Source organism: Squalius cephalus, assembly GCF_949319135.1.
Source record: "Squalius cephalus genome assembly, chromosome: 18".
Classification (NCBI taxonomy): Eukaryota; Metazoa; Chordata; class Actinopteri; order Cypriniformes; family Leuciscidae; genus Squalius; species Squalius cephalus.
This window is the reverse complement of record NC_137139.1, coordinates 27,972,334-27,998,263: the sequence shown is the minus strand read 5'-3', so window position 1 is coordinate 27,998,263 and position 25,930 is coordinate 27,972,334. Positions and strand designations below refer to the sequence as shown.

At 37.0% G+C, this 25,930-nt stretch overlaps 2 protein-coding genes across 5 annotated transcripts in view; one reads left to right on the top strand and one right to left on the bottom strand.

Annotated features, from left to right (window-relative positions):
• The window catches only part of spryd3 (SPRY domain containing 3), a 45,975-nt gene extending 43,515 nt beyond the window's left edge, over positions 1-2,460 (top strand). The window contains exons 9-11 of the mRNA XM_079850395.1: positions 269-388; positions 535-668; positions 1,721-2,460. Of these exons, the coding sequence (XP_079706521.1) occupies positions 269-388; positions 535-668; positions 1,721-1,855 (389 nt within the window). The 3' untranslated portion in view covers positions 1,856-2,460. The remainder of the gene's footprint in view (positions 1-268; positions 389-534; positions 669-1,720) is intronic.
• Positions 2,461-2,491: 31 nt separating this feature from the next.
• Positions 2,492-25,000, bottom strand: lima1a (LIM domain and actin binding 1a). 4 transcript variants are annotated; one of them, XM_079850382.1, is made up of 11 exons: positions 24,721-25,000; positions 22,891-23,042; positions 21,091-21,133; positions 18,966-19,271; positions 11,021-11,084; positions 10,623-10,729; positions 9,834-9,911; positions 8,620-8,665; positions 8,229-8,272; positions 7,952-8,085; positions 2,492-5,862 (listed from the first exon to the last, which is right to left on the bottom strand). In XM_079850382.1, exons 2-11 carry the CDS (start codon positions 23,010-23,012, stop codon positions 4,911-4,913), a joined length of 1,896 nt encoding a protein of 631 aa, XP_079706508.1. In that variant the 5' UTR covers positions 23,013-23,042; positions 24,721-25,000; the 3' UTR covers positions 2,492-4,910. The 4 variants fall into 4 exon arrangements, with proteins under 4 accessions (XP_079706508.1, XP_079706510.1, XP_079706511.1 ...); XM_079850384.1 differs by lacking the exons at positions 21,091-21,133; positions 22,891-23,042; positions 24,721-25,000 and adding exons at positions 19,543-19,792; positions 20,691-20,836; XM_079850385.1 differs by lacking the exons at positions 21,091-21,133; positions 22,891-23,042; positions 24,721-25,000 and adding exons at positions 19,543-19,559; positions 19,674-19,758.
• Positions 25,001-25,930: the final 930 nt, after the last annotated feature.

Sequence of the window (25,930 nt, the reverse complement as noted above, 5' to 3'; positions counted from 1 at the left end):
TTCATGTGACTAATAGAAATCTTGTGTAACACTATAAATGTCTAGTATGACTTTAAAAAAAAAAAAAAATCTTACTGAACACAAACTTTTGAACAGTAGTGTAAATATATAGGCCAGTTCCTGTACTTTGCTTAAGAGTGAATACCAAAATATTCATAGTATTAATGCCTAGGATATTTAGTTGATTTGCATATCAGATTTTAAGCAAGGTCACGGTTTACTAATGAAAGGAGCCGCATTTGAAATGTCCATCTTATCTGCTCCATAGATGATGGGAAGATCTTCCATGGAAGTGGAGTAGGTGACCAGTTTGGCCCTCGCTGTTTCGAAGGGGACATCATGGGCTGTGGAATTATGTTTCCTCGCGACTACGTGCTGGACTGTGAAGGTGAGAATACACATGTGGTGCACAATAAAGAAGATGAGAAGAAATTTCCTACTGCCAATTCATACTTTGATCCATTTAGCATGCTTGTCAAGACTGTAGTCCAAGTTTTTTAGATGTCCATCCAGCTCAACGTGTTTCTCTGTTAGATGAAATTGACGACTGGGATGCTGCTGATGTAAGACCAAAGCATGGGCGTGTCGAAAACTTACTGTATTTGAATGATGAAGATGAGGAAGAGGGAGATGACCCAGAACAAGAACATGAGGGCCGGAAGGTTATGGTGAGTGTGTATATATACATATATATATATATATTGAAAATTCAGCTTTGCCATCAAAGGAATAAATTGGGTCTAAACCGGTTTGATCTTGTCCACTTTTGACCACTTCCAGAAGTAGTCAAAAACACATTCGACCGGATTATGCTTTCGTAGTGTAAACGCTCATGTGGTCGAATGTGTTCGAACAGCCACAAAAGACTGTCTACTCTCTGCATACTGAGCTAACGCTAAACATTATGGGAAGTGCACTAGTCAGACAGGATTTAAACTTTTTCGGCTGAAGACCCAAATTTGGTTTGTAGATGAAAAACGAACCAAGCACAATGTTCTCTCAGCATTCCTGATTTTTAACACACACTCACAGCGTTCAGCTGGTCTTGTGGCTGTCAGAGAAGAAACTAAAGCCGATGCTCTCGTGTTCATATGTAAATTGAAGAAATCAAGACAGAAGTGGTTGAAATTGGACAAAAGAGACGGATCAAAACACCAGGTGTAAACGGGAATGTGTCTCCCTCGTCTACTTGTGATCCGATCGACCAAAACACATCTTAATACCAGGTGTAAACAGGGCTAAGGTCTCCCAGTGGGACGTTAAACGATCAAGACCGCTAGGTGCCAAAAATTGCACCGCACGACTCTGTAATCACCCAGTTTCCGGCCGTCGTCTGGTCAGTTTTCACCCCACTGGGTGAGGCTTGCTTCCATGCTTGTGCAAGATTATGGATGACCTCGCTGTCAAACTCTCTCATGAGAGCTGTCTTTTGAGGGTACAGGATATCCCAGATGTGGTCAACACGAATTAGCTCGTAGATATTTCAGTCACTCGCCTGGAAAGGCTTATTGGAAATAAAAGAACACAGGATACCCTCAAAAAACAGATGTTTGCTAAGTGTTTTCTTGTGCTCATGTCGTGTCCTGAAGTAGCCAGAGTTTTGGCACTAGTGTGTACCAGGACTGTCTGATACCCTGTACCTATGGAAATGCTGACTCACTCTCTTCCCTCTCCAGCTGTGGAAATGCTGACTCACTGTCGCCCCTCTGTGCTCATCTAGGTGTTCTTCACCCGGAACGGTAAGATAATCGGCAGGAGGGAGGTGGTGGTCCCGGTCGGAGGGTTCTACCCCACCATCGGGATGCTCAGCAGCGGGGAAAAGGTGAAGGTGGACCTCCATCCACTCAGCGGATAATAAACCAGGAACTTCGCACATCAGCCAGACTCACCCACAAAAGAGCTAGAAACTTATGCTGAGATTTCTGTTATTTCTTTATCTCTGAAGGCACTTCAAAAAAGTTTAACCTGTCTAACACGTTCACTCCAGTGCATGTCTCACGGTAGAACACATCTACAGCGTTCACCTCGGCTTAAAAACGGTTTACTGTGAAACCACAAATGTTTAATATTAGGCCTCAAAAGAACTGTTTAAATGGTGACTGAAAGAATATTGTACGAAGATACATTTAGTTTATTAAAAATGCATAGAAAATATATTTTTAATGTACTTGTACATATGTAAATGTATGTATTGGCTGCTACACAAACATTTATTTTGCTAAATCAATCATGAATATTAATAAACAGAAGGACACCCTAGAGAAAGTTAAAGATTAGGCATGAGGGGGTTAATAATTATGAATTATTATAATATTGTTCAAATAACTTCACAGTTTTCCACGAGCACTTCCTCTCACAAATCTTGTGAAGGTGATGAAAGGTCGTTTTTTTCTTATTGTGATTTGTCTGAATGTCATATTTAATCAAGTGCCATTTTTTGCTGTAATTTCTGTCTGCAAATGAGCGGTTGAGGGGAATGTGCTTGCCAGTAAATAGCATGAATTAATTGCTAATTGCGATGTCAGCGGAGGCAAGTTGTATTGTCTCCGGTTGTATATCAGGAAACGCCATACAGAAGCTCCAGACCAGAGAGCGGAAGACAACACACCACATCGGCTACTTTTTGTGTATCTGTCTATGAATGCATCTTCACAAATCAGTTGAAGTTCTTTTAGCCTTCATTCTGTAAATGTAGAATTTTACTGTAGTTTGTGGACGTTTTATCAGATGTTTCAGGGCAGACGCCACGTCGGAGTCAGGTTTAAAACAATGAAGCTGTTTATTCAGGCATAGTCCACTGTAATGTGAACTCGTCCGGTTCACAAATGCCACAAGCACTTTAGAGATGTCAACTTAAGCTGGTAGTCGGATGGGCGAGCGGCCATGATGCTGCCCTCCAGACTTGTTGCATTTTGCACACCTCGCTGTTGCAATAATGCGCTTCCTCTTCTGTTCTGTTACATATCACTTATGGAACAAAAAGCTTTCATATTACATACGTTGCCAAATTGAATATCTTAATTTTGTCCCTTTCAGTATGGGTTTTCCTTCTTGTTTTATATAAATGGAATCTTTCAGTGGTATTAAACTTGTCTCTATATTGCCCTAATTTAGGTGCCTCGGTTTCTTAAGTTGCATCCTACAGTTCACTAGCTGAATGTCAGGACATTGGTTATGTTTGCTTACTGCAGTGTGTACTCTGTTTATAATTAAGTGATTGTTCATTGGCTGCTGGAAATGGAAGGTCAAGATGAGTGCATTGCATTATGGGACACAGCACCCAGTGCAGTGTGCACGTTTTGCCATTTTTAGGGGTGTTCTATGCATAAATGTTAATGCTATGCACAGTATACTGCAGAAATGGAAATAGTATGCTATTCTGAATATAGCCATAATCATATCTGACACATTGGTTTTCAAAGGGCATCATTGAATAATGGGCTTTGGTTTATTCATTTGAAAGATTATAATCCTGCATGTTTATCATAGACTATTCTGCAACATTTGTTTTGGAAATATATTCTGTGAGAATCGTGAGGTTGTCAATGAAAAGAAGAATCTCTTTAGAGAGAGGAATGGAACTCACAGTGAAGTAAAGCTCTTCCATTTAGTGGTGAAATGAATATTCCAGATGATCATTTAACATAAAGAATTGCTTGTGTTCCAGACGTAAATTGACAGCACAGGGAAGCCAAAACCAAATACCTCTATCAGTTAAGCTTATTCAAAAAGCCAAGCGGTTGTCCTCTCCAAGATCATCTGAATTCTTCGACTGGAATGTGGTTGCTTGGCGCATAAATAGGTGATGATCGTTTTGGGTTCACAGTCTTACTAAATAGAGATTTGCGTTTAAGATGTTGATATGTTGTTTTACTTGTAGCATGCACTCTTTTGCTAATGTGTAAATAATAAAGACATAATTATTTCCACACAAACTGTACTCGGGTTGCAGTGAAATTCCTTTTTATACATTTTCATGTTAGCACATTTCAAATAAACTTTAACCCATTTGATCCCACCAGATAAATTGTATGTATTGTGTACATATAAACACACACACACACACACATAATTTTACTATCATGCAATGTATATATGCAGTTTTACGAGTTTAACAACTGCTACCAAAAAAAAAAATCTTTAGAGCTTTATAAAAACTTTAAAAAAAAGGCTTGCCATTAGCCAATACATATGCTCACTTTACTAGGAACAAATATTGAATTTATTGTAGGGTCATTGTAAGAAAACAAAGCTCACTTGCTCAAGATTTTGTAATAGTATATTTATTTAAAAACAAAAGTATTTCAGGATATTTGGTCCCATGATAAAAAAAAAAAAAAAGTGACATTTAAAATAGTTAAATACAATTTTGCAATAAAACATTCAAAGGTTGCCAATTCAATCAAATGTGGTACAGCCAGGGCGTGTTTAATATATAAAGTACATCCAAGTGCATTACAGTAGTGATAAAAAAAGGAAAAAAAAGATGGGTGCTTGAACTAAACATACTAAAATTGGCCTAAGAATCACATTTAAACTCTTAAAACAATATCAAGTAAAAAAAAAAAATTATTGTCTCGAAATGCAAGTATTTTGAAATTGAACAGCATCAGAATCAAATATTCTAGTCTATTAATATATAAAATATAGAAAAAGTACCAAATTAAAATATCATAAACCTAGGCTTGAAATGACTATAAGAGCTCTAGTGTATCGTCTAGACTAGAGAAGCCTTCTGAATAACCTGACAACTACTTGCTTTTTAGTTCATTTACATTTATAGGCACATGTAAAAGCTGAAGACATGAAAAATTGCACAAAAGACAGACGGAGACCCACAACGCAGACTACGTGAAAATACGCTGGTGCTTCTGGGAAATGAAAGTCCACGGACATCTAATCTATTGCTGTCAGACCACATCATCCTCATCCTCGTCCTCATCGTAATAATGCCGGTTCCTCTTAATGAGGTCCTCCACAGAGACATCAGTTTTATCTTCCTCAGCTTCTTCTCCATCCCAGAAGCCGACGTCTTGTGAGGCCTTGTTCTCCTCAGGATCCAGCCCGGACTCGCTCTCGGGCGACGATGGAGGACTGATCTCCGGTGAGCTGCATTTCAGAGAGGAAAGTTCCTCTTCCTGGACATCCACTTTCTCCTCCTGTTCCATCCTTTCCTCATTGGTCTCACCCTGTTCCTCCTCCTCCTCCTCTTCTGATTGGTTGTGTTCAGTCATGTCCTCGGAAGAGATCAGCGTGTCTGTGGTGGAAGAGACGGGTGACATTTCCTCCAAGGAGTCTGGCTTCTCATTTGAAGGAGATCTTTGGCATGTCTTGTTGGGTTGAGTGACCGGTGGACAGCTGAAGATGGAAAACGGTTTGCTTCTCTCCTTGAGAGAGACGCTCCTGCGAAGCTTTGGAAAATCAGATTGGTCTGAGTTGCTTGATACAGAGTCGCCCTCTGGAGGCCATTTCGGGCGGATGGGTTTGATGCCACTGCCGTCAGTAGCTCCACACACATGGGTCGCGCTCTCGTCCCCTTCTGTCTGTGGAGGCCAGGATATCTTGAGTCGTCCCGTCTCCAGCGGCTTCTCCACCCTCTCAGAGTCGACCTGTTTTCGGGTCTCTAAAGTGGCCGCAAGCACATTAACCTTTACCAGTGGAGACTCCTCTACTGTTGGGCTGGAGGTTGTTTCTTGAGGCGAGAGCTTCACTTGCTCCTCGGCTCCTTCTCCTCGAGTCTCCCAAAGCTCCTTATGGGGTCGGTGGCCGAAACCCTCGTCATAGTTGCCCTTGGCTTTAAACAGCTGGCAGTAGTGTGGCTTGCAGTAGACGTTGTTGTGCAAAGAAGCATAGTTCACCAAACTGTCCAAAAGAGGGCGGCAAAACAGAGTGAGAGATTAGAAAAAAACCAAACTAAGCATCAATCCTGTCCTAAATGCCATAAATGTCCTAAATTAAACCATCTTAGTGCTGCAGGGATGACATATTTTTGTAGGCCAAAACCAGGAAATGAGTTTAGCATTTCTGGTTCCATCGTCTTGAAGTCAATGGGTATTTGGTTAAATGCCTAAAATATGGCTGGTGGTATAAAACAAGTTTAAGATATTTTAATTTTTATTCCACAACATAATATACAAAAGCAATGCACCCTAGTTATTTTTTTAAGCTTTTGTCTTGAAGAAGGTGTCTGCCAACAAGTGGCTAAATGGGTCTACTACAGAGACATTAAACATCAAACTGAACAGGTAAACTCATGACTAGTCTGCTTTTACAGCTTCAATGTGTCTATAAATCACACTCTTCCAAACAATTTTTTTTTTTTTTACATGACTGAGTTGTCAAAACGAAAGCTTAATGTTGGTGAGGTTGAAGTCATGCGACCATGGTAGTTCGTTTATAGCCTACATTTAGCTTTTTACTTCTGCCAGATATTATTTTGACAGATTTTTAAAAATGCTGTTAACTGGTAAAAATCATTTTGTTGGTCACAGAGCTTATTTTCTCCATTAATCCAAAAGCCAATAGAAAATCCTATTGGTTTTAGGGAACCATATGGGTCATTCTAACTTACTGGGTTAGCCTAAAATAGCCTATATTTTTAACAATTTATGTATGTAAAAAAATAAAAAGAATTTTAAACAGAATGGCTAAATTCAAAAAGTTCCTGTTTAAACCCATATTTTAGTGACTCTCAAACTGTCATTTTCATTCATTACAACAGGTTAAATACTGTATTCGAGACTCAACATGAGTAACCGACGTCAACCCTTTTTTATTCTCGCGCTAAGCGTGCTGATTAATAACGCTATGACTAAAAAAGTTTAAAGATTACGATGCCCATAAGATAGTCTTATCACAGCTGACTCGTCCCTTAGTAATTTAAATTAACCGACAGCAGTTTGAGTTTTATTTTTATTCCTGCTTGGAGAACGAGTTTGTTTTGAGTCGCGCGCAGACCACAAAACTGGCGGGAGCAGCTCGCGGGAAGTGAAGCGCTTTTGCTAGAGGTTAATCTGTGGACGACGACGACAATGACTGAATATGAAGCCTTCAAATGATAAACAGCTCATATCTCCATCTCTGTAAGTTACTGAACACACATTAAATAAACATAGGCCTACTAGAAGTTGCTCTGTCACAGACAACCAAGTTGTGCAGTAACGTTACTGTTCTGTTCACACAACAGGGATTCCCTGTTTGTTAGTTTGGTTGCAGAATACGGTTATGTCGACTCAATTTCGTAAATAATTGTATATCATGTATAACTGTAACTTTATTTCAACATATTAAGCACTAAAATACATAACTGACAACCGTATTCTGATGTTATGGACGTAACCAATAGCCTTTTATTGCGTCAAATAATTTAATTTATTTAAAAAAATATTAAACTAAACAGTAAAACACTTTGCTAGCATGTTAATTAGCCTAATTAAACAAACACATTCTTATATATATATATATATATATATATATATATATATATATATATATATATATGGCAATAATCAGATATTCAACAAACAACTATGTCTGCACAAAATGTCACAAATGCACAAGTGAATTTTTACATTTAAATGCAATGCTATGAAAACTTGAAAAAACTATGTACTCAATGTTATTTAATAAGATAGTGTTTTTATAACAACAGTTTTTACATGTTTATTAGGCTATATAAAATGCTTGAAATATTCATTTAATTCTGCATCTCATCAACTAAAATGTTACTTATGCGCGGTAAAATTTGATAGGCTACCATTAAAAAAAGAAGACGACTAAAATAAATTAATATGATGAAACCAACTAAATTTCTGCAGTAGAAAAAAAAAAAAAAGTAACATTGGCTGTTGGGCAAGCAAATAGGGGACACTCATGAGCACCCCAAAAATTTACAATTGTGAGACCCAACAGTCTTGTGTACTACTGAGCCATGGTAGTCTCTTGCCCTCACCTGAGTTTAGTGTTGCAGTAGGCACAGCGGAAGCAGGTGTTGTGGTAAATCTGCTGATTCGCTACAAGTTTCTCTAGCGGGTACACAGTCTTAAGGCACGCCACACAGGTTTCACGGACAGGCAAACGGAACTTCTACAAGTGCACAAAAATCTTTTAGCCAAAGTGACAAGCCATGTCTGTATTTTTCAATGACACTTCACAAAATACAAAAAAACAGAGATAAAACTATATGGTAAATAAAGAAATAGATATTTATTTAATAACTGAATTCTCACCCTAACAGCTTTAGACTGGTTTTGATCCGGACTTATAACAGAGCCTGTAAATGGAGAGAACAGTGATGTTTGACATTGCAGCAAAATAACCTCTAGATGGCGCTGAGATTCAAAGTAACTAACTGTACAAACTGTGTCAAAATACTTAAAGGGATACTTCACCCCAAAATGAAAATTCTGTCATTAATTACTCGTCCTCATGTTGTTCCAAAGACTTTCATTCATTATCTTCATTTGTGTTCCAAAGATGAACAAAAGTCTTGCGTGTTTGGAACGACATGAGGATAATTAATGACAGAATTTTCATTTTTGGGTGAAAAGTACAAATTGTTCACTCATGATTTATACAGTATGTCATTATGGATGCAAGAGACCACAAGCAGAAACTCACCATTCCTGTCTGTAGTGGGACTTTTCATAGTGTTGGATTCAGAGCCCTGCAGATACAAAGAGTAGTAAGGCAAGTGACTACTTTATATAAAAAAACTTAAAAAGAAACCTGTATACAATCTGTTATTGTGTTAACATGAAACTGCATTTCAACCCTTTTTGCTTTCATAATGTGACATACCAGAGTGAAAACGGATATTAAAAAAATAAAAAAGGATGAAAACTGGTTTTGTCAACCGAAAAATTGATTGAATCATGAAAAGTTAGTGAAAGAGTCAGGTTGAAAAATAAAAGGCATTTAGGAAGTCAGCCAGAAATAAAAAAAGTTGACATGGAGCAAGTTAGCCTATTCAATGAAAGATTATAGAGACAAACATTTTTTGTGCACAATACAATAATCATCTATTGAAGTGCCCCTTTATGCTATTGTAAACATTCCTAATTTTGTTTTGGCGCTCTCCTACAATAGGTTTATGTGCATCCAAGGTCAAAAAACAAAAAAAACAAAAATTTCATAATGTACATTGCATATCACCTCTTTTCTCACAGTGTCTGAAATGGTTCGATAAAGGATTCAGTCTCTATAAACTCCTCCTTTCCACGCCCCTGCTCTGCTCTGATTGGTCAGATGACCCAGTCTGTTTTGATTGGCCTACTAATTACAGCACGTGTCGGAAACAAAACTCCAATTAGCATATCTGAATTTCAGCTCCGGATCTTCCTCAGCACTTGATACACAGTGATACGAACAGTAACAATGGCGTCGGTTTTCCAGCGCGAGTTCTCATCATTTGGAAGTGCAAGTAAAGTGGATTCACAGCACAGAAAATACCATCTTCTCCACATTTCGACGACACGACATGTTGCTTCTCAGTACTTTGACCTGCCCTCAAACACTGTAGTTGTAGCTAAGTAGACATTGCTTACGGGCAGTCAATGAAGACCATAGGCTGCTTGTTACAAACTTGCGTAGAAATGTTACGAAAGTGAGACTGGAATTGCTGACGACTCGATTCGGCAGTTCAGAATCGATTCTTTATTTGTCCTGCACTCTGATCTTTAAAACTTTGCAGACCTTTTACATTCGTAAACAGCTTTTACACACTGCATGAAAGGTAATATTTGAAAAAGCATAGTAGGGGCACTTTAAAAATGTAAATGTATTGTGAATTGATTCACAGGATTTGACCTAACAAAGAGCCTAACAGTTCTTACCACATCAGCACACACTGGTGGCACATTTTCCTTCTGCTTCCCACTGTGACTCCGGACTTCATTGTCTGCTGGTTCACTCTACCAAAACCAGGAACACAAAAAGGGAAAAGGTTATCAGTGAGCATGTGCTCCCTTAAAGGAACAGTTCACCCAAGAATGAACATTCTGACATAATTTACGCATCCTGAAGTCATTACAAACCCATGACTTGCTCCTCATGCAACATGAAAGACATGAGGACTAAAGACATCAAACTTCAGAAAAGTTAGCAAAATTATTACTATTAAAATATCATGAAATGGTAAATGGACTGAAATTTACATCACTGATGATCATGATATCCTCCCCTCCCTCTCTCAAATCCCAATTCATGAATAAATTATTCAGATGGGATTTGTGAACATTCATTGATTCATTCTTTTCAGTTGAATTTTTTTCATTCACATATGGGACGTTCCTACTTGTAACACAGCTCCTAAAGAAGAACTAGGGATTTTTAAAGAGATTTTTAGCGACTTAAAAGTAGTCCGTATAGCTTCAGTCCCTGTTCATTTTAATCGCATGAAAAATTGTTTTCATAGATTAAGCAATAAAGTCATTTTGATTTGGAACTAAATCAGAGCGAGTAAATGACATCCGTTTCATGTTTTGGGCAATCTATGCCTTTAACCAAGAAACAAAGAGTGTCGGGTCAGCAGACATATTGCATCTGATGAAATCATAAGAAGTGACAGTAATTGAGCGAGTGTTTTATTGTGAAAGGGGTGGGGGGGGGGGGGTGAAACTCACAGTGGGGGAGGAAGGGAAATCGTGCTTAGTCACAGCTGCCTGGTACATGGCCATTCTGTCCCTGAGAGGGGTCGACTCCACCATTTTGACTCCAGAGTCAAGACTTTCTGTGAATTAAGAAAGAAAAATAGAGTCAGTGGGGTCTCTGATAACTCATACAATGAAGAAAAGGGAAAAAAAAGCATATGCGCAAGAGAAAATGAGAGCCACAAGGTCAAAGTGGGAATGGGAAACAGGAATTTCCACAGAACTGCCATCAGCACTTTTGCAGAAAGCTCATTCTTACAGTGTTGCAAAAAGGAAGCAGGATGTTCAAGATGTGAAATCATTTAACTGGAAACATATTGCACAAACTATTAGACTGGCGTGTTTGTTTAGTGTTGCGTTTGATTCTGTACCTTTGTCTCCTGGTTCCATAATCTCAGATCCACTGTCTCCTGTTTTCCCTGGTTCTCTGGACACCTAAACAGACAAAGAAACATGTGTTAATGAGGAGTTCTGAGCACAGAGCAAAGACAAAGAGCATTTAAAAGTCCTAGTTTTTTTAAAAGTTAAAAGTTAACGTGAATGGCCATTGACCAACTATTTTACTACTTTACAGTGATGCATTTCATTTCAGAATAAAACCAGATATTCACTGAGAAACATATAGAGCCAATGAAGATTTGATCCCATTCCCCCTCTCTCTCCCCAATAATTTCCTGTTTCTCTATACTGTCAAGTCTAATAATTGACTTTTTTTATTAAAATTAGGGATGCACCGATATGAAATTTTTGGCCGATACGATTACTGATAATTTTTTATATTTGAAATCCGATAACCCACATATTGGCCGATAAATTGAAATCCAAATTTTTATATCATTTTGAGAGCCTGGTTACAAAAACAAAAGGTCTCACCTTTAAAAGCCATGTCCCAAACACACAATTATAATGTTCTCATTCTCATTTTATGTAGCCTCTATGACAGAGACATGTTGTACTTTACTGTATTTTCCTTGTTTCCAAGTGATTCCAATCATATTTCAAGCAATTCAAAACCATCATGTTGAACAGTGCACATCTGAAGCGTCTCAGCTGAAGGAAACAATCCATTATTTATCGGCTTTAAATATATCGGCCAAAATCTCTTATCAGGCCGATAATGATAACATTAAAAACGAAGATATATCGGCCGATACCGATATGGTGGCCGATACATTGTGCAAAATATAATGTTTATTAAATATTTTAAATGATTATTCATAGCAAATTGGCTCATGCATCCATCTTCAATGTATATAAACAATTATTAAATGTTATTTACAAAAGTCAAAGAATGCTATATGATTGCCATGTCATTATTTTATTGGCCATCATACAAAAAAAAAATGTATATATATACATATATATATATATATATATATATATATTATTCTGCCTTATCCTATTCTTATTCTGTGTGGGATGAGTTACGCTCCAGAGTTTAATACTCTAGGATGGGTAAGGGGTTTGTTCAAATCCCCTAACCCTAAGTATGCGCTAAAGTCATAATGATGCTTACTTTAGCAAACAGCACTAATTAGTAAGGTGACGAGAGACATTTAAAGCCATGACAGCAGTGTTTAAACATGTCTCCTGCCCTGACTGGACAGTTCCTCCACTGGCATCAGTAATCCTCTAATGAGCTCTGAGAGAGCCGTGGACAGACACCAGCGTCTGGCTTTACTGCCACAACAACTCCAGCACACACAGCACAACAGCTCTCGTGCAATTCAATACACCCGGTGGACAGACACATGGAGACCAGAACAAACCAGTGGACAACACCACCGTTACTACACTCACATTAACCCAACAATTTGCTGCCCTGTTGATACAGCTGAATTGTATTACCTGTAATTAAACGAATAATAATTCAATAAAAAGAGCTGCTTTTGTCACAATGTTTGGTCCATAAACTTTCCTATAAGATGATTAACTGGAAACATATTAGTCTATATATAAAGTTCGTGCACCATTTTGCGTTTTTTAAATTGTGTTGGTATTACTTACTTCTCTGCTTTTGTTTCAGAAAATAACAATACTTTTCAAGAAGTGCCTAGCACATACTGTCCAACAACACTGCAATCAATCCCAGCACAAACACATCCTCCAAAAAGTCTGCTGTATCCATTGCCATTGTTCTCAGGAAGCCAGTACAACAGGAACTAAAACTGACATCATCCCACCGAACAGAGAGTTTCCACATGGAACAATATCAGTATCGACCTGAAAGCCACGCGTCTTACCTATTTAAAATCAGACAGGCAGCAACGGGCGGTCCGCAGTGATTCCTGGAGATTTACAGAGCCGAGTCTGTCTGACTGAAGGCCGGCAGTGCTCTGAGAGCAGATTAAAGACGGTGAGCATGCCAGTGTTTTGCTGGCAGCCGCGGGAGAGATGGAGAGGGGGAGGGCTGAGAGGGTGGGGTGGGGTAGGCAGCTGGCTGAACCTCCAAATCCAAACAGGGCGCTGAAACCAGCCCACCCCCCCAGTCATGGATTAGCCATCAGCGGGGCTGTAAGGGGATCCAGCCGGCCAGGCATCAGTGCAGCGTCTCCAGGCTGGTGTGCGGACACCAGGGGAGAGGGAAATAAACACAGTACAAAAGGCAAAGGCAGCGAAGCCATAGGGGGCATTAGCCCAGACAAAAGACCCTTTATTAATCCCAAACACACAAAAGATGGGAACATCTGAGCCACAGTCTGCCAAAAATGAGGAGCGTCCTTTCCTTATGTTATCAGAGAATAAAATCTGTCGCAAAAAGATGAAATGTACTATATCTATTAGGGATGCACGATATATATCGGCCACCATATCGGTATCGGCCGATATATGTTAATTTAAAAAATGATCGTTAAGAGGATTTGGCAGATATTTTAAAGCTGATAAATAATGGATTATTTCCTTCAGCTGAGACACTTCAGACGCGCACTGTTCGCCATGATGGATTTGAATTGTTTGAAATATGATTAGAATTGTTTTTTGTTGTTGTTAAGAAAAGTTGGCCAGCGGAGTGTAAAATAAATGTTAAAACTTACAGTGGTTCAAACTAAGCAACTGTACTTATTTTGTTTGCTTAGGAAATTTAATGGTGAAACTTTTGTTTTTGTAATCAAGCTCTCAAAAGTTATATACAAATTTGGATTTAGATTTATCGGCCAATATATCATTATCAGCGTTCAAATATAAAGAGTTAGATGTCGGCCAAAATTTTCATGTCGGTGCAACACTAATATCAATCACATCCATGTATAATCTTTGTCTTAATTTTGTTTCAGTATGCTTTCATTTGATTTTATCCTTGAAATAATGTGGCAATTATAAAAACTATCAGTATTAATAATAATTAGTAGGATTAGTATTATCATTATTATGACACAAAATTGCTAATAAATGTATAACAGACAATATTATAATATTGTCTTTTAGTCTGATTTATCATTCTGCCGTTTACAACTTATGACGTATCCCGGATGGGGTCTAGTTTACGAAGGTCTAGTTTCTTACGAAATGTGTCCTCCCTACAGACACTGCACATCATCACGTCTGATCATATCTAGAACTTCTCTTTATTAACTGCTTTTTACAGTCAGTTCAACTCTCCAAGCACCCCAAATTCAATATCCACTGACATTTATAAAACAAATCTCTGCAGGAGATGTTTTTTTTTTTTAAATGCTGGAGGAGGTAGATGATGAGTTCACTTAATTTCAGTCTCTCTCTCCCTCATGACTATCCCCCAGGTTAAAGGAGAGAAGTGTGGCTTTGATGAGAGCAGAGAGCACGAACCCTGCAGCGATCATGTGGATGTGTATCTCATGACATCAGCCCCCCAGTGAGAGCAGCAGACTTTACATGAGAGCAACTTCATCCCAGTCTAATGATGGAAATGTCTTTTGAGAGGTAGAGGAGTTTGGGTTTAACCCAAACATGAAATTATGTGGCTTTGCATGAGAAGAGAAAAAAAAAAAAAAGAGTCAATTAATTTGAGCAATGCTGCAACCAGATCATTGAGTCAGTGAGCTGAACTGAAGAAACAAATCTGTGAACTGTTCTTTTGAAACATTTCTTTTCCATGAACTGGCTAATCGGATTAAACAATTCAATGATTCACAAGCAGTATTGGGTGTAATGTATTACTAAGTCATTAATTACTGTAATTTAATTACTTTTCCCTTGAAAAAGTAAAGGGATTACTCTTAATTTACTGTAATTTAATTAGTTACTTCTGATGTAATTGCATTAAATACTGTATAGAATAATTATATATAACCCAATTTAACGTCTAATGTTAAAATGTATGTTTTTAATGTAACCTTCTTCCTTTAGATACTTTGGTCAGTTCAAGAATAATTTATTTGAATTCATTAAAAAAGCAGTTTCATGTCTGCCTTGTATTGTTCAAATAGTTGAGGTTGATATAGGATCTAGAAAGTAATTACTAATAAGTAATTCGACACTTTTTAGAGAGTAATTAGTAGAGTAATTGGATTACACTGTTGAATATGTAATTAGCAGCTAGTATTTAATTACTTTTTTAGAGTAACTTACCTAATCACAAGTTCTAATCACGGATTCAGTCATTAAAATCACAGCAGCTGAAAGTATAATGCTTTAGATTGGGGAAGTGAAAAGCCCCTAGTATGAGCAATAATGATGTTTGTCTTTAGAAGAAGCATAACTATGGTGTGGATCAAACCATTGTTCATTGCATGCTGGGACGTTTTAAACCACTGGTGACAGAAAATGCATTCAGTTTCAGTCTTTTCCTCTCCTCCACCCACGCTCCTTTAGTTTAATTTTCCAGATAAAATGTTAGGGCACGATTCCCTTTGCAGTCCGCGAAACAAGAGACACCATTGTGTATGGTGAAGTCCCGGTTTATTTTAAACACATAACCTTCGAATGTTCCAAAAACAAAATGTGATTAAAGAATAAACACAATGTCAGATGAAGACGAGGTGTGACTAGAAGGACACCACAAGAATGTTCATTTTATCTTTAACCACACAGACTAGTAGAGAACAATAGATCAGAGATTCAAAACTGTGAAGTACAATGCATCTTGTTTAAAAAGAAGCTTTAAGAACTGGATTTTTACATCTTCTGACAGAAATGTGAGTGGTTATTGGCATTTAAAACATCACAACAATGCTAGGGAGTTGTGGGTGTTGCTATGTGGTTGCTAATGTATTCTGACTCCAGTGATTTTTAGTTGCACTGCTATGCAGTTACTAAGGCGTTCTGATTGGTTGCCTACATGCCCAAGTCAAAAGAAGCCACTCCCATTTCTCTATGCACTTAAAAAAAAAAATTATTTGATCAATAAGTTATGACATGTTTTTACATTGCTTTAACTCATCAAAATAAGTTAAGCAATTTTAATATAATTAAACTCATTATTTTAAGTCAATTTAATGTAATTTAAGTTGCAATGACTTAAACATTCAAGTTGATTGTACTTCATTTAAGGCAGCAACTTTTTTCTACAGTGTGACGTTCTATTCACTAGACAGTTTTTGGCCATTTTACTGTCTGTCAGGCCAGTCTAATCTCTTAGAAAAGTACTGTAATATTACCATTTACATGGCATGCCAAAGTTTAATACTCAGGGATAGCTGTTTAAACAAAGCACTAACTCAAAGTAATATTTTATACAAAGTTAGAGAGCACAAACTGACAATAGTTGAACCTGCAGGCTGTTAAGAAGAGCAGTGAACTTACTGAAACCCCAGAACCCAGAGAGAGAAGCACACTGACTGGTGTCTTCATGACCACAGACCATGTGACTCACAGCATGACTAGTCTCTTGAACGTTTTGAATACAAGCAGATATCCAGCAAGCAGAACAGACAGATACTGTTTGATCAAGTCGTCTTGATGACTGCGATTAATCAAACTCTTACATGCATACAGTATACTTTAAATGGGTGGTTAAATATGATTTCACTTTTCTAACTTTAGTTAGTGTGTAATGTTGCTGTTTGAGCATAAACAACATCTACAAAGTTACAATGCTCAAAGTTCAAAGCAAAGGGAGATATTTGCTTTTAAAGAAATCGCTTTTTAAGGACTACAAACGGCTGGTAGGGACTACACGAGCTTCCTCCCGGGTTAGAGACATCACCAACCCTAAAATTTACATAAACCTCACCCCGGAACATGATTGATAGATTATCAAGACAGAATATGCTAATCAATGACTAAAATTCATCAACTAACCATTCAGAAACGTCCTGTTGCATTCTACCTTTTCTTGAGTCTCTCCATCATTGTCTGAATCCGGTTTTGAACATAAAAGGCTAAAAGTTTTTGAAATTTTCAGTGCATGTCTATGTGAGTGCAAGCTGTTGAAGCTCCGCCCTCTGTGCTGGGAGCAGCAGCTCATTTGCATTTAAAGGAACAGACACAAAACGGTGCGTTTTTGCTCACCCTCAAAAATGTACTATTTTAATATGGTGGTCTATAAAAATATCTGTGGGGTATTTTGAGCTAAAACTTCACATACACACTCTTGGGACATCAGAGACTTATTTTACATCTTGTGAAAAGGGCATTATAACTCCTTTAAGGGGACGACATATGATGGAGAACTTTTTTACTATTAAAAATATAGATCTAACATGTACACATAATACAACCCTCACAATGCAAAGCATCCTTCCCAGTCCACCTACAGTCAAACCAAAAATTATTCAGACACCTTCAACATTTCTTACATTATCTCAGTTTATTTGCTGTAGTTTAGAATATGGTAATAAAATATGACAAGAACTCAGAGTTATCAAATCAGTTGATATTTTACTGGTTTTGGCCATCCATCTGTTAGATAATATTAGATAATACCAATTTAGGTCAACAAATTACCAAGCAATCCTTAATTTTGTTCAGTCTGTGGTGTAAAAAGGTTGCATTAGCAATTAAAGAAAAAAAAAATTAAGCAAAACATGGTCTGAATAATTTATGGTCCCAAATTTTTATAAATTTTACTGGTAGTCCACTGTATGAAGAAGTTATTGGTATTGTCAGTTTACTTTATTTTGCAATACATAAATGAACTATAGTGTCCTGCGCCCACTAGTAAAAAAATATCTTAAAAAAATCATATCTTTTGGCTTGACTATAGAATATTTATGAATGTGATAAGCAAAAACAGGCTGTTCAGAAGTTTAAGGTTGGAATGACTTCATATTTATTTTTTTTTTAAAAATTAAAAAAGTCATTTTTGCTCACCAAGGCTGCATTTATTAAATGAAAAATACAGTAAAAACAGGATCAATGTGAAAAATTATTACAATTTTAAATAACTTCTTTCCATTTTAATATATTTTAACATTTAATATGTTCCTCAGTCTTTAGTGTCACATGATCCTTCAAGAAATATTTAGCATTATTATTAATGTTGAAAACAGTTTTGCAACTTAATATTTTTCTGGAATCGGTGTACAGGATTCTTTGATGAATAGAAAGTTCAAAAGAACAGCATTTATTTAAAATAGAAATCTTCAACATTATAAATGTCTTTACTGTCATTTTGAGATTTTGATCAGTTTTATGTGTCCCTGCTAAATAAAAGTATTAGTTTTTCAAATAATAATAATAATACTGACCCCAAACTTTTGAACAGTATTGTCTGTACAAAACCATCAGTTCATTAACATAAGACCACCATAATTTACATATCAACACCTCCGTTAGCCAACCATAACAGAGGTCATTTACATAGCAAAGTCTTAAAACTACAGTAGTCAAAAAGGGTTTTTTATTCTGAGGGTCAGACAACAGGTAAAACTGGTCATGAAAAACTATATTTTGACCGTTTTGGTCGAAGAGGCCTCAATGAACCTTTTTTATAAGAGGAAACGATATGCAAAGTAGGAACAATTATGCAAAATGTGAAAAATATGGCCTTTTTACAATTGCACACATGCAATTTAAATGACTTCATACACACCAAAGACGTGTTGGTGAACGTGATTTCACCAAGTGCAACATGTTCCTGGATCAACAACATTTCAATCAACCAATCAGATTTGAGAGACAGCTTATGTCAAGATTTACAGCTTACGTCAAGTATAGGCTTACAACCAGGTTTAGGTGCTTCTACATCAGCGTCATTCACCTATCATTTCTCTCTGATTTTAGGGATAAGTTACGGGTAAGATTAGCTTTAGGACCAAATTTTTGGACAGGAACTAAATATGTTGATCTGGGAATGTCTTACTTGGTAAAATCACGGTGACCAAGAGGTGTTATCTACTAAAGCCAACAAATACCTTAAGATAATATGTACCAATTTAGATGATTAGATGTACTTACATTGTTGTGAATGGTCTCTCCTTTCTCAAACATCATCTTCAGGCTGTTGAGAGGCACAGTGGGAGTCTCCACATCTCTTGGCGTCCACTTCTCCATTGGCTGGTCACTGTCGCTCAACAGCTGGACGTCTGTGGATTCCAGTGGTGTGTCAAAACTGGGATCTAAAGGCTGCTGCTGATGGTCCTCCGTCTGTCGTGAGTACGTTTTGGGTTCTGGAGATCTAGGCGTCTCGGCTGGTTGTTCCCAGAGCTGCTTTAGGAGACTCAGATTGCCGTTGCGCATGGAAGGAGTCGACTTCTCCGGAGACTGTATCAGGACAAAGAGAATTTCAGAAGAGTGGTCACTCCCTGGGTTTCTCAACTTCTTATCTTTAACAAGACGAGACTATCAAGACAGTGGACTCTAACTGTATTGATATATTCCTAAAATCTCAAATTAAAACATAAAACAACACATACAGATTTAGCCATTTTATTGTTGAGTTTTGAGTAAGACATCTTTAAACTTAAATTCTAGATTAAAAGTCCAAATAAAAAGTACTAATAAAAATGTCCATGATTAAAATTACATTACTCACTGATCAAGTCTCTGAGGCTTTCAAACGAGGAAAAGCAGTAAACAGAGTGAAATGATTGAGTATCTTGTCATTAGTTGGTAGATTAGTAGTAGTTTGTTATAGAAAAGGTTGAATACAAAAGCTTCAGAAACCTGGCAAATGGAAGGAGTGGCTCCCTCAGTCTGTTCTGGTGGAAATGAGGGGGGAAAAAAACGCAGCACCAGATGCTAGTCTTTTGAAACTATCTGCATGAGGGAATTAGGCCAAACCCCTTACAACGGGACAGACAAACCAGGAAGAACATAAAATGAGGAAGCAGAGACAGGAAACGGGGAAAAGGAAAGTTTGTGAAAGACATTACATGTGTAGTCATGTCCAGGTTGCGTGAAACAATTAACATTTAAGCTTTTTTATTACCAAAACACATACACATACATATACATATATATATATATATATATATATATATATATATATATATATATATATATAAAAGTTTTAACCGTTGATAAAATATAAACTCACAACAACAAATTATAAAATTAATGTAAAACTGTTTAGTATTCTGAACACAGGCATAAATTACTTTTAAAACAAGTCATTGATCTCTTAATTTCAGAATACTAATGACTGGAAATGAGAATGTGATGTTTCCTTCATTTTTTATGAATATTACACTATTATATTCATATAATATGATGAGTCATTTGTCGTCATATTAATGGATATGTATTTATCACTTTTCATGCGTAAATGTCAACTACACAAAATTAGAAAGTTTCAATAAAAAACTAGTTTCTAGAAGAAAAAAAACAAAAAAACAATCAGCTAGGGATTTGAATATAAATCTATTTCGCAAAAAATCTGTCAAGCCCTAAATATAATCCATTTTTCTTGTGTGCTCACATACTAAAGCAACTAAAGCATGCTATTTTGACGCTAGTTTTGACCCTGCATGCTACAACAGCTCAAATACTTCTGGCTCAAATTCCAGGCCTGACACAAACACTCTGAACTGTCTGCCAAAACATAATGCAAGGCCCTCACAATGGGGCAGAAATCAAAACCTTTCATTTAATAAGTTTAACAAAACTTCAATGCAAAAGCTAAACATGACGCGAACCAGCTGCAATCTCTCTTTCAAATCCAGTCAGATAGTTCATACCTACATCCTTCATCCTGCACATCGTCATTTCTGCAACTCCTTCATCCTGACAAACACTAACACACAGTTTACTGAAGTTTCCTCACAGTATTTATGAAGACACACACACACACTACACATTCAGGAGGGCACAGATTGACCGAACCAGTTATGTAAAGCACATGGGGAATTACCTGCAGATTAAGACTTCTAAAGGATTAAGATAACTGGACACTGAATGCGTGTGTCTAAACAGCAGCAGCTCAGAGTAGTGTGTTACAGACAGACAGACAGTTAGATAGACAGATAGTTAGATAGACAGATAGTTAGACAGACAGATAGTTAGACAGACAGACAGATAGTTAGATAGACAGATGATGAGTCATTATAACAATGGAATGAATAACAACATGGTGAGAACTCACTTTTCTCTTGTCTGAACTTGTTTCTTCTGCTGCTTTCTGGTACCTGAAAAGAAATAAAGTGGAAAAAATTGTTCACTCAACTGTTTTCTAGTCCTCAATGAAGAGTAGCTAGTTTCTGTGTACTTTAAACACCATAATATAAATCTGTCCAATCAACAGATGGTGTTTTTATTGTTTGGCTTATGCTTGTCTGTGTCTCCTTTTATCTGCCTAAAAACTAAAAGATCACTTCTGATCATTGGTGGCCTCTACTGGTCATCCGTAGCAGTGCAAACAACTGAACTGTCTTGATTTGAATTCGTTTTAAAAGTCTAAAAATTAAAGCTGAAGCCAAAATTACTGATTTGCTTCAAGGAGACACTCAACCATTCAACCATCAGCTGTACGCACTTGTGTTTAAATGACAGGAGAACATTCAGAGGGTCAATGAAGCAGAAACATCACACTCGGGTCACATCAACACTTCAGCATGCTTAGACAAGTCTCCCAGAAGTTGTCCTCAAACCATCCTTAAACTCACGAAAAGCATTGTTTACCTAGTCAATAAATACTGTTCCGAGTTTAAATGCTGTTTAAATCTCCTTTTATCTGCCTAAATAAAAACTAAAAGATCACTTTTGATCATCGGTGGCCTCTAGTGGTCGTATATAGCAGTGCAAACAACTGGACTGTCTTGATTTCACTTCTAGTTTTATTTTTATGACATGTTAAAAAGGAAAGTTGAAAGCTAGCCTGAAGGGCTTCCAGATACACCAACCATCTGTTGGAGGGACTTTAAAAAAATTCCCAACCACTGAAAGCAGGAAATTCAATCTGATTTTCTAAGGAAATCTACGGCATACCGATTCAAACTAACGGTTGGCTCTGAATGAAGGTTAGCTGGAAAGATACACAGATAAAGACAATAATTATAGCCCTGCATGTACTGCAATACAACAGTTGAACAGTTTAAAACAGCCAAATGCTAAACACACACACATCTATCAAAGGTCAGTGATCATCAGATTATAAACGATTTAAACTTTCACTTTGATGCTCACTAATTCAGCTGGCAAATCTACAGTTTTGAGGATGTGGAAGTCATTGACGTATGTGTAGAGAGGAAGCCAGAGGCAGAACCCTGGAAAAGACATCAGAAAATCTGACAGGAGATGCACTGGAAAAACTCCAGATGCTTGGAGAAATTCCTCTGCACAGGAAACACACGGACTGAGAGCCAACAAAGATGCTTATAATGAGTCGGGCAGCAGACATTCAGCTGTAAATCAAACATGTTTCAATGTCTGAGAGAATTCAATATGGAACTTGCATTTGGAAAGCTTTAAGATTCTGAAAATTTCAAGATAAGAAATGAAGAAGAACTTAACAGTCATTTTACGTCACTATTTTTAAATGCAGTAAATTTGTGCAACTGAACGAGTGAACTTCATTCAAATTTTTATGCTGATAATATAATTTATACTTAAAAGTGGTATTAAATTGCAACGGATGCATTTTTATAAGTGGTCTCAGACTTTTGGACCCCTACCGTATCTCTGTCTGGCTGTTGATGCCACTTTCATGGTGAACAAAAGAATGAGGAGAAAGGGAAAGCCTCCCAATAATGTTGGAGCAGAGTTTTGAACATCGTAAAGCAATTTAGAACAAAACGGCAGCATTTAAAACAGAAGTGCCTTGTTAAAAAAGTTGTGAAACACCGTTTAAAGAGCACTAAAAGGGGTGCTAAAGTGAAAGCAAACAGGAGAGGTTAAATGAAAAGTGAGATCAGCTTAAGATATGCAAATCCTGTAATTTGCTTACTTGGAAAATCGCTCGGCAATGGCCGTGCTTTTGCCTCGCACACCAACAATGGAGAGCTCCTTTGCCGTAACCCTCAAGGACTGTGAGGCCCATTGCCCACGTTGAAATGAACTGACTGCCATCTTGGTATCTTGATGTCTTCAGTAGGATTTCTGTTAGGACAGAGGCATTTCAAATATGAAAAATAAGACAAGACAACTTGCTCCCTTGTTATTGATAAAACCAGACCAGGGGTTTTCAACCTTTACAGATTCAGTGAACCCCACTGCAAATATGAAAAAAAATTCAGTACCATGTATATTTTTCAATATTTCATCCCAATATACATATCAGAAACTAACTTAATGGTGCATACCAATAGATACGAATAAAACCCTGGAACCAGACTTTAAACTGTGCAATGCTCAGTCTGCACTAAATGTATAACAATCATCCAATTATACTGAAGGCAACCGTGGGATTGCACAAATCAAATGTGTCATGAAATCCCTAAAACACCTGAGGAACATCCGAAAGAGGAAGAAAACGTTTTCCCATATTAGTCATTCGGCACCAGTGCACAACACCTGACGCCGCACACCTGATTATTCAGACATGCTGTGACTTATGCCTGATGTGACAGGAAACCGTGGAGCAATATTCTTATCTCGTATGATCTCATGTCTGTTAAGGTTCTCACAAAATTCACAGGAAACTGATAATTTGGGGGCAACCACAAACCTGTCCTTAGCCATGTCTTTAATATGATAGACAGAAATGTTCTGATAAGGTTTCAGTGATAAAACCGCTTCCAGTTAACCAGGATTTGATCTTTTCAAGCATGTTCTCCCACCCTTTACAGCTGAACCGGGCTTTGTTTTGAGTGATGCAAGGGAAAAGCATTGGCTGAAACGTCAGTATCACTGAACCTGCTGAGACAGTAACTGAGTCATCGTTACCTCAGATTACTCATGCATCATGCTTTACATCTATAAAACCATAAACACAACTAGTTGCTTGCTATATAGTCTGGGAAAGAATCATGTCAAAGTGGCCTTTATTTGATAAAGTTTTATTAATCTAAGAGATCTTCAAGGGTGTGTTGTATAGAGACATTAGGATGTGACTCAGGAGATGATGAACTCTTTCCCATCCAAAACTTCCTAAATGTGAACAAATTAAAGCTGAGGGCTTTCCACAATTACTGATTTGCTTCAAGGAGACACTCAACCATTCAGCAAATGCTGTACGCACTTGTGTTTAAATGACAGGAGAACATTCAGAGGGTCAATGAAGCAGAAACATCACATTTAGATCACATCAACACTTCAGCATGCTTAGACAAGTCTCCCAGAAGATATCCTCAAACCATCCTTAAACTCACGAAAAGCATTGTTTACCTAGTCAAAATACTTTTCACTGTAGAAATGTATGAATTGTCCAGGCCTATTTTAAAGTTTCAGTGTCAGTGGATAATGCAATGATGCATTAATATATGTGCTCATTAAACTCTGTTATATGATCACTAATCAGCATATTTAGTATTAAGCTACATATTAAAGCTCTCAAACTATTTTTTCAAACTAAATTCAACATCTTGATGTATTACAGAATGAAAGACAGCCATTTTAAGTTTTTCTTTACTCAAAAGAAAGCTACCCTTTTAAAAATCTAATCCAGAGACTCATTCAGAAACATATGGCTGGTGACACCATTGAAAAAACAGTGAAAAGTGGGAAGCAGCTCAATCAAACGAAACCACAGAGCATGCACTCAAAATGCAAAACTACAAGCCCTATGAAGGCATTAACAAAAACAAAGGACCATGAAACACAATCAAAACATACATACTGTTAAGTTTGCAGTCTTTCAAGCCTCCTCTTGGAATCTTTCAGTGGATGTGCCAAAGAGTTTTCTTGTAGTCCTCTCAATGCTCTGAACACTCTGCTCTGCTGCTCGCTCTCACATTGTTAGTGAGTGAGGAAATATAGTGCCTCCTCTCAGCCAATGGGAAGAGAGCTGCTTTGCACCTAGCAGGTAATGCCCCTCCCACTCCAGGGCTCAGCAATTCATCATTCAGACTCTCAGCAGAACAGACAAAGTGAGTCAACAAGGCTTCTACTCAGTCTGGGAATCCCACAGGATTCCTGGAAGTGAGTAAAAGTCCCCTCCTTCATGTCCAGCTCATATTTCACCCCAAAATCAAAAGACAAAAATAAAAGCCATTAGGACAATAAAGATTGTAAAAAAAAAAAAAAAAAAAAATTGTAATTCACATTTTTATTGTAATGTTCTTTCTCATTAGATTACGTATGTACCATGTACCAAAAACTGTGGGAACACAAAGCAGCGGTGTCTCACAGAGGAGTCTCTCCGGGAGTCTTCAGGCTCACTGGATCACTTTCATTAATCCCTGTCACATGGAAGTCTTGCTGGAGAATAGGCACAACATTCCACAGTGTTAGATTACGCCTTTCTGCACATTACTAAATACTATTTAAACATATTGTATATACTGTATGTATATATATATATATATATATGTGTGTGTGTGATTAAATATATATATACATATATATATATATATATATATATATATATATATATATATATATATATATATATATATATATATATATATATATATATATATATATTTGTGTGTACATATATATTCAAATATATATGTATTATATATTTCAAATATGTGTATGTGTGTGTAGGCCTATATGTATCGTGTGTGTGTGTGTGTGTGTGTGTGTGTGTGTGTGTGTGTGTGTGTGTGTGTGTGTGTGTGTGTATATATATATATGTATTTTTTTACACATACTGTGTATATATATATATATATATATATATATATATATATATATATATATATAAAATGTAAAAAAATAATAATAACATGTTACCTCTGAATTGTGTTTCAAATTAATTCACATTTCCTTCTAAATTGCAAGTTTATTTAAAGTTTAAGTGTTAATAAATACATTCTAAATAAAAAAATATTTTATAAAATAATCTGAAATATGTTGTTGTTTAGTTCTCCTATAAAAACATG

Excerpts from the sequence above, each read along its gene's own strand:
- lima1a (XM_079850382.1), bottom strand. The coding sequence starts at position 23,012 with ATGGCAGTCAGTTCATTTCAACGTGGGCAATGGGCCTCACAGTCCTTG. Across the intron at positions 9,912-10,622 it reads ATTTCCCTTCCTCCCCCACT|AGTGAACCAGCAGACAATGA; the intron begins GTGAGTTTCACC and ends TGGTTTTGGTAG. Across the intron at positions 8,086-8,228 it reads ACCAGTCTAAAGCTGTTAGG|AAGTTCCGTTTGCCTGTCCG; the intron begins GTGAGAATTCAG and ends GTGCACTTGTAG.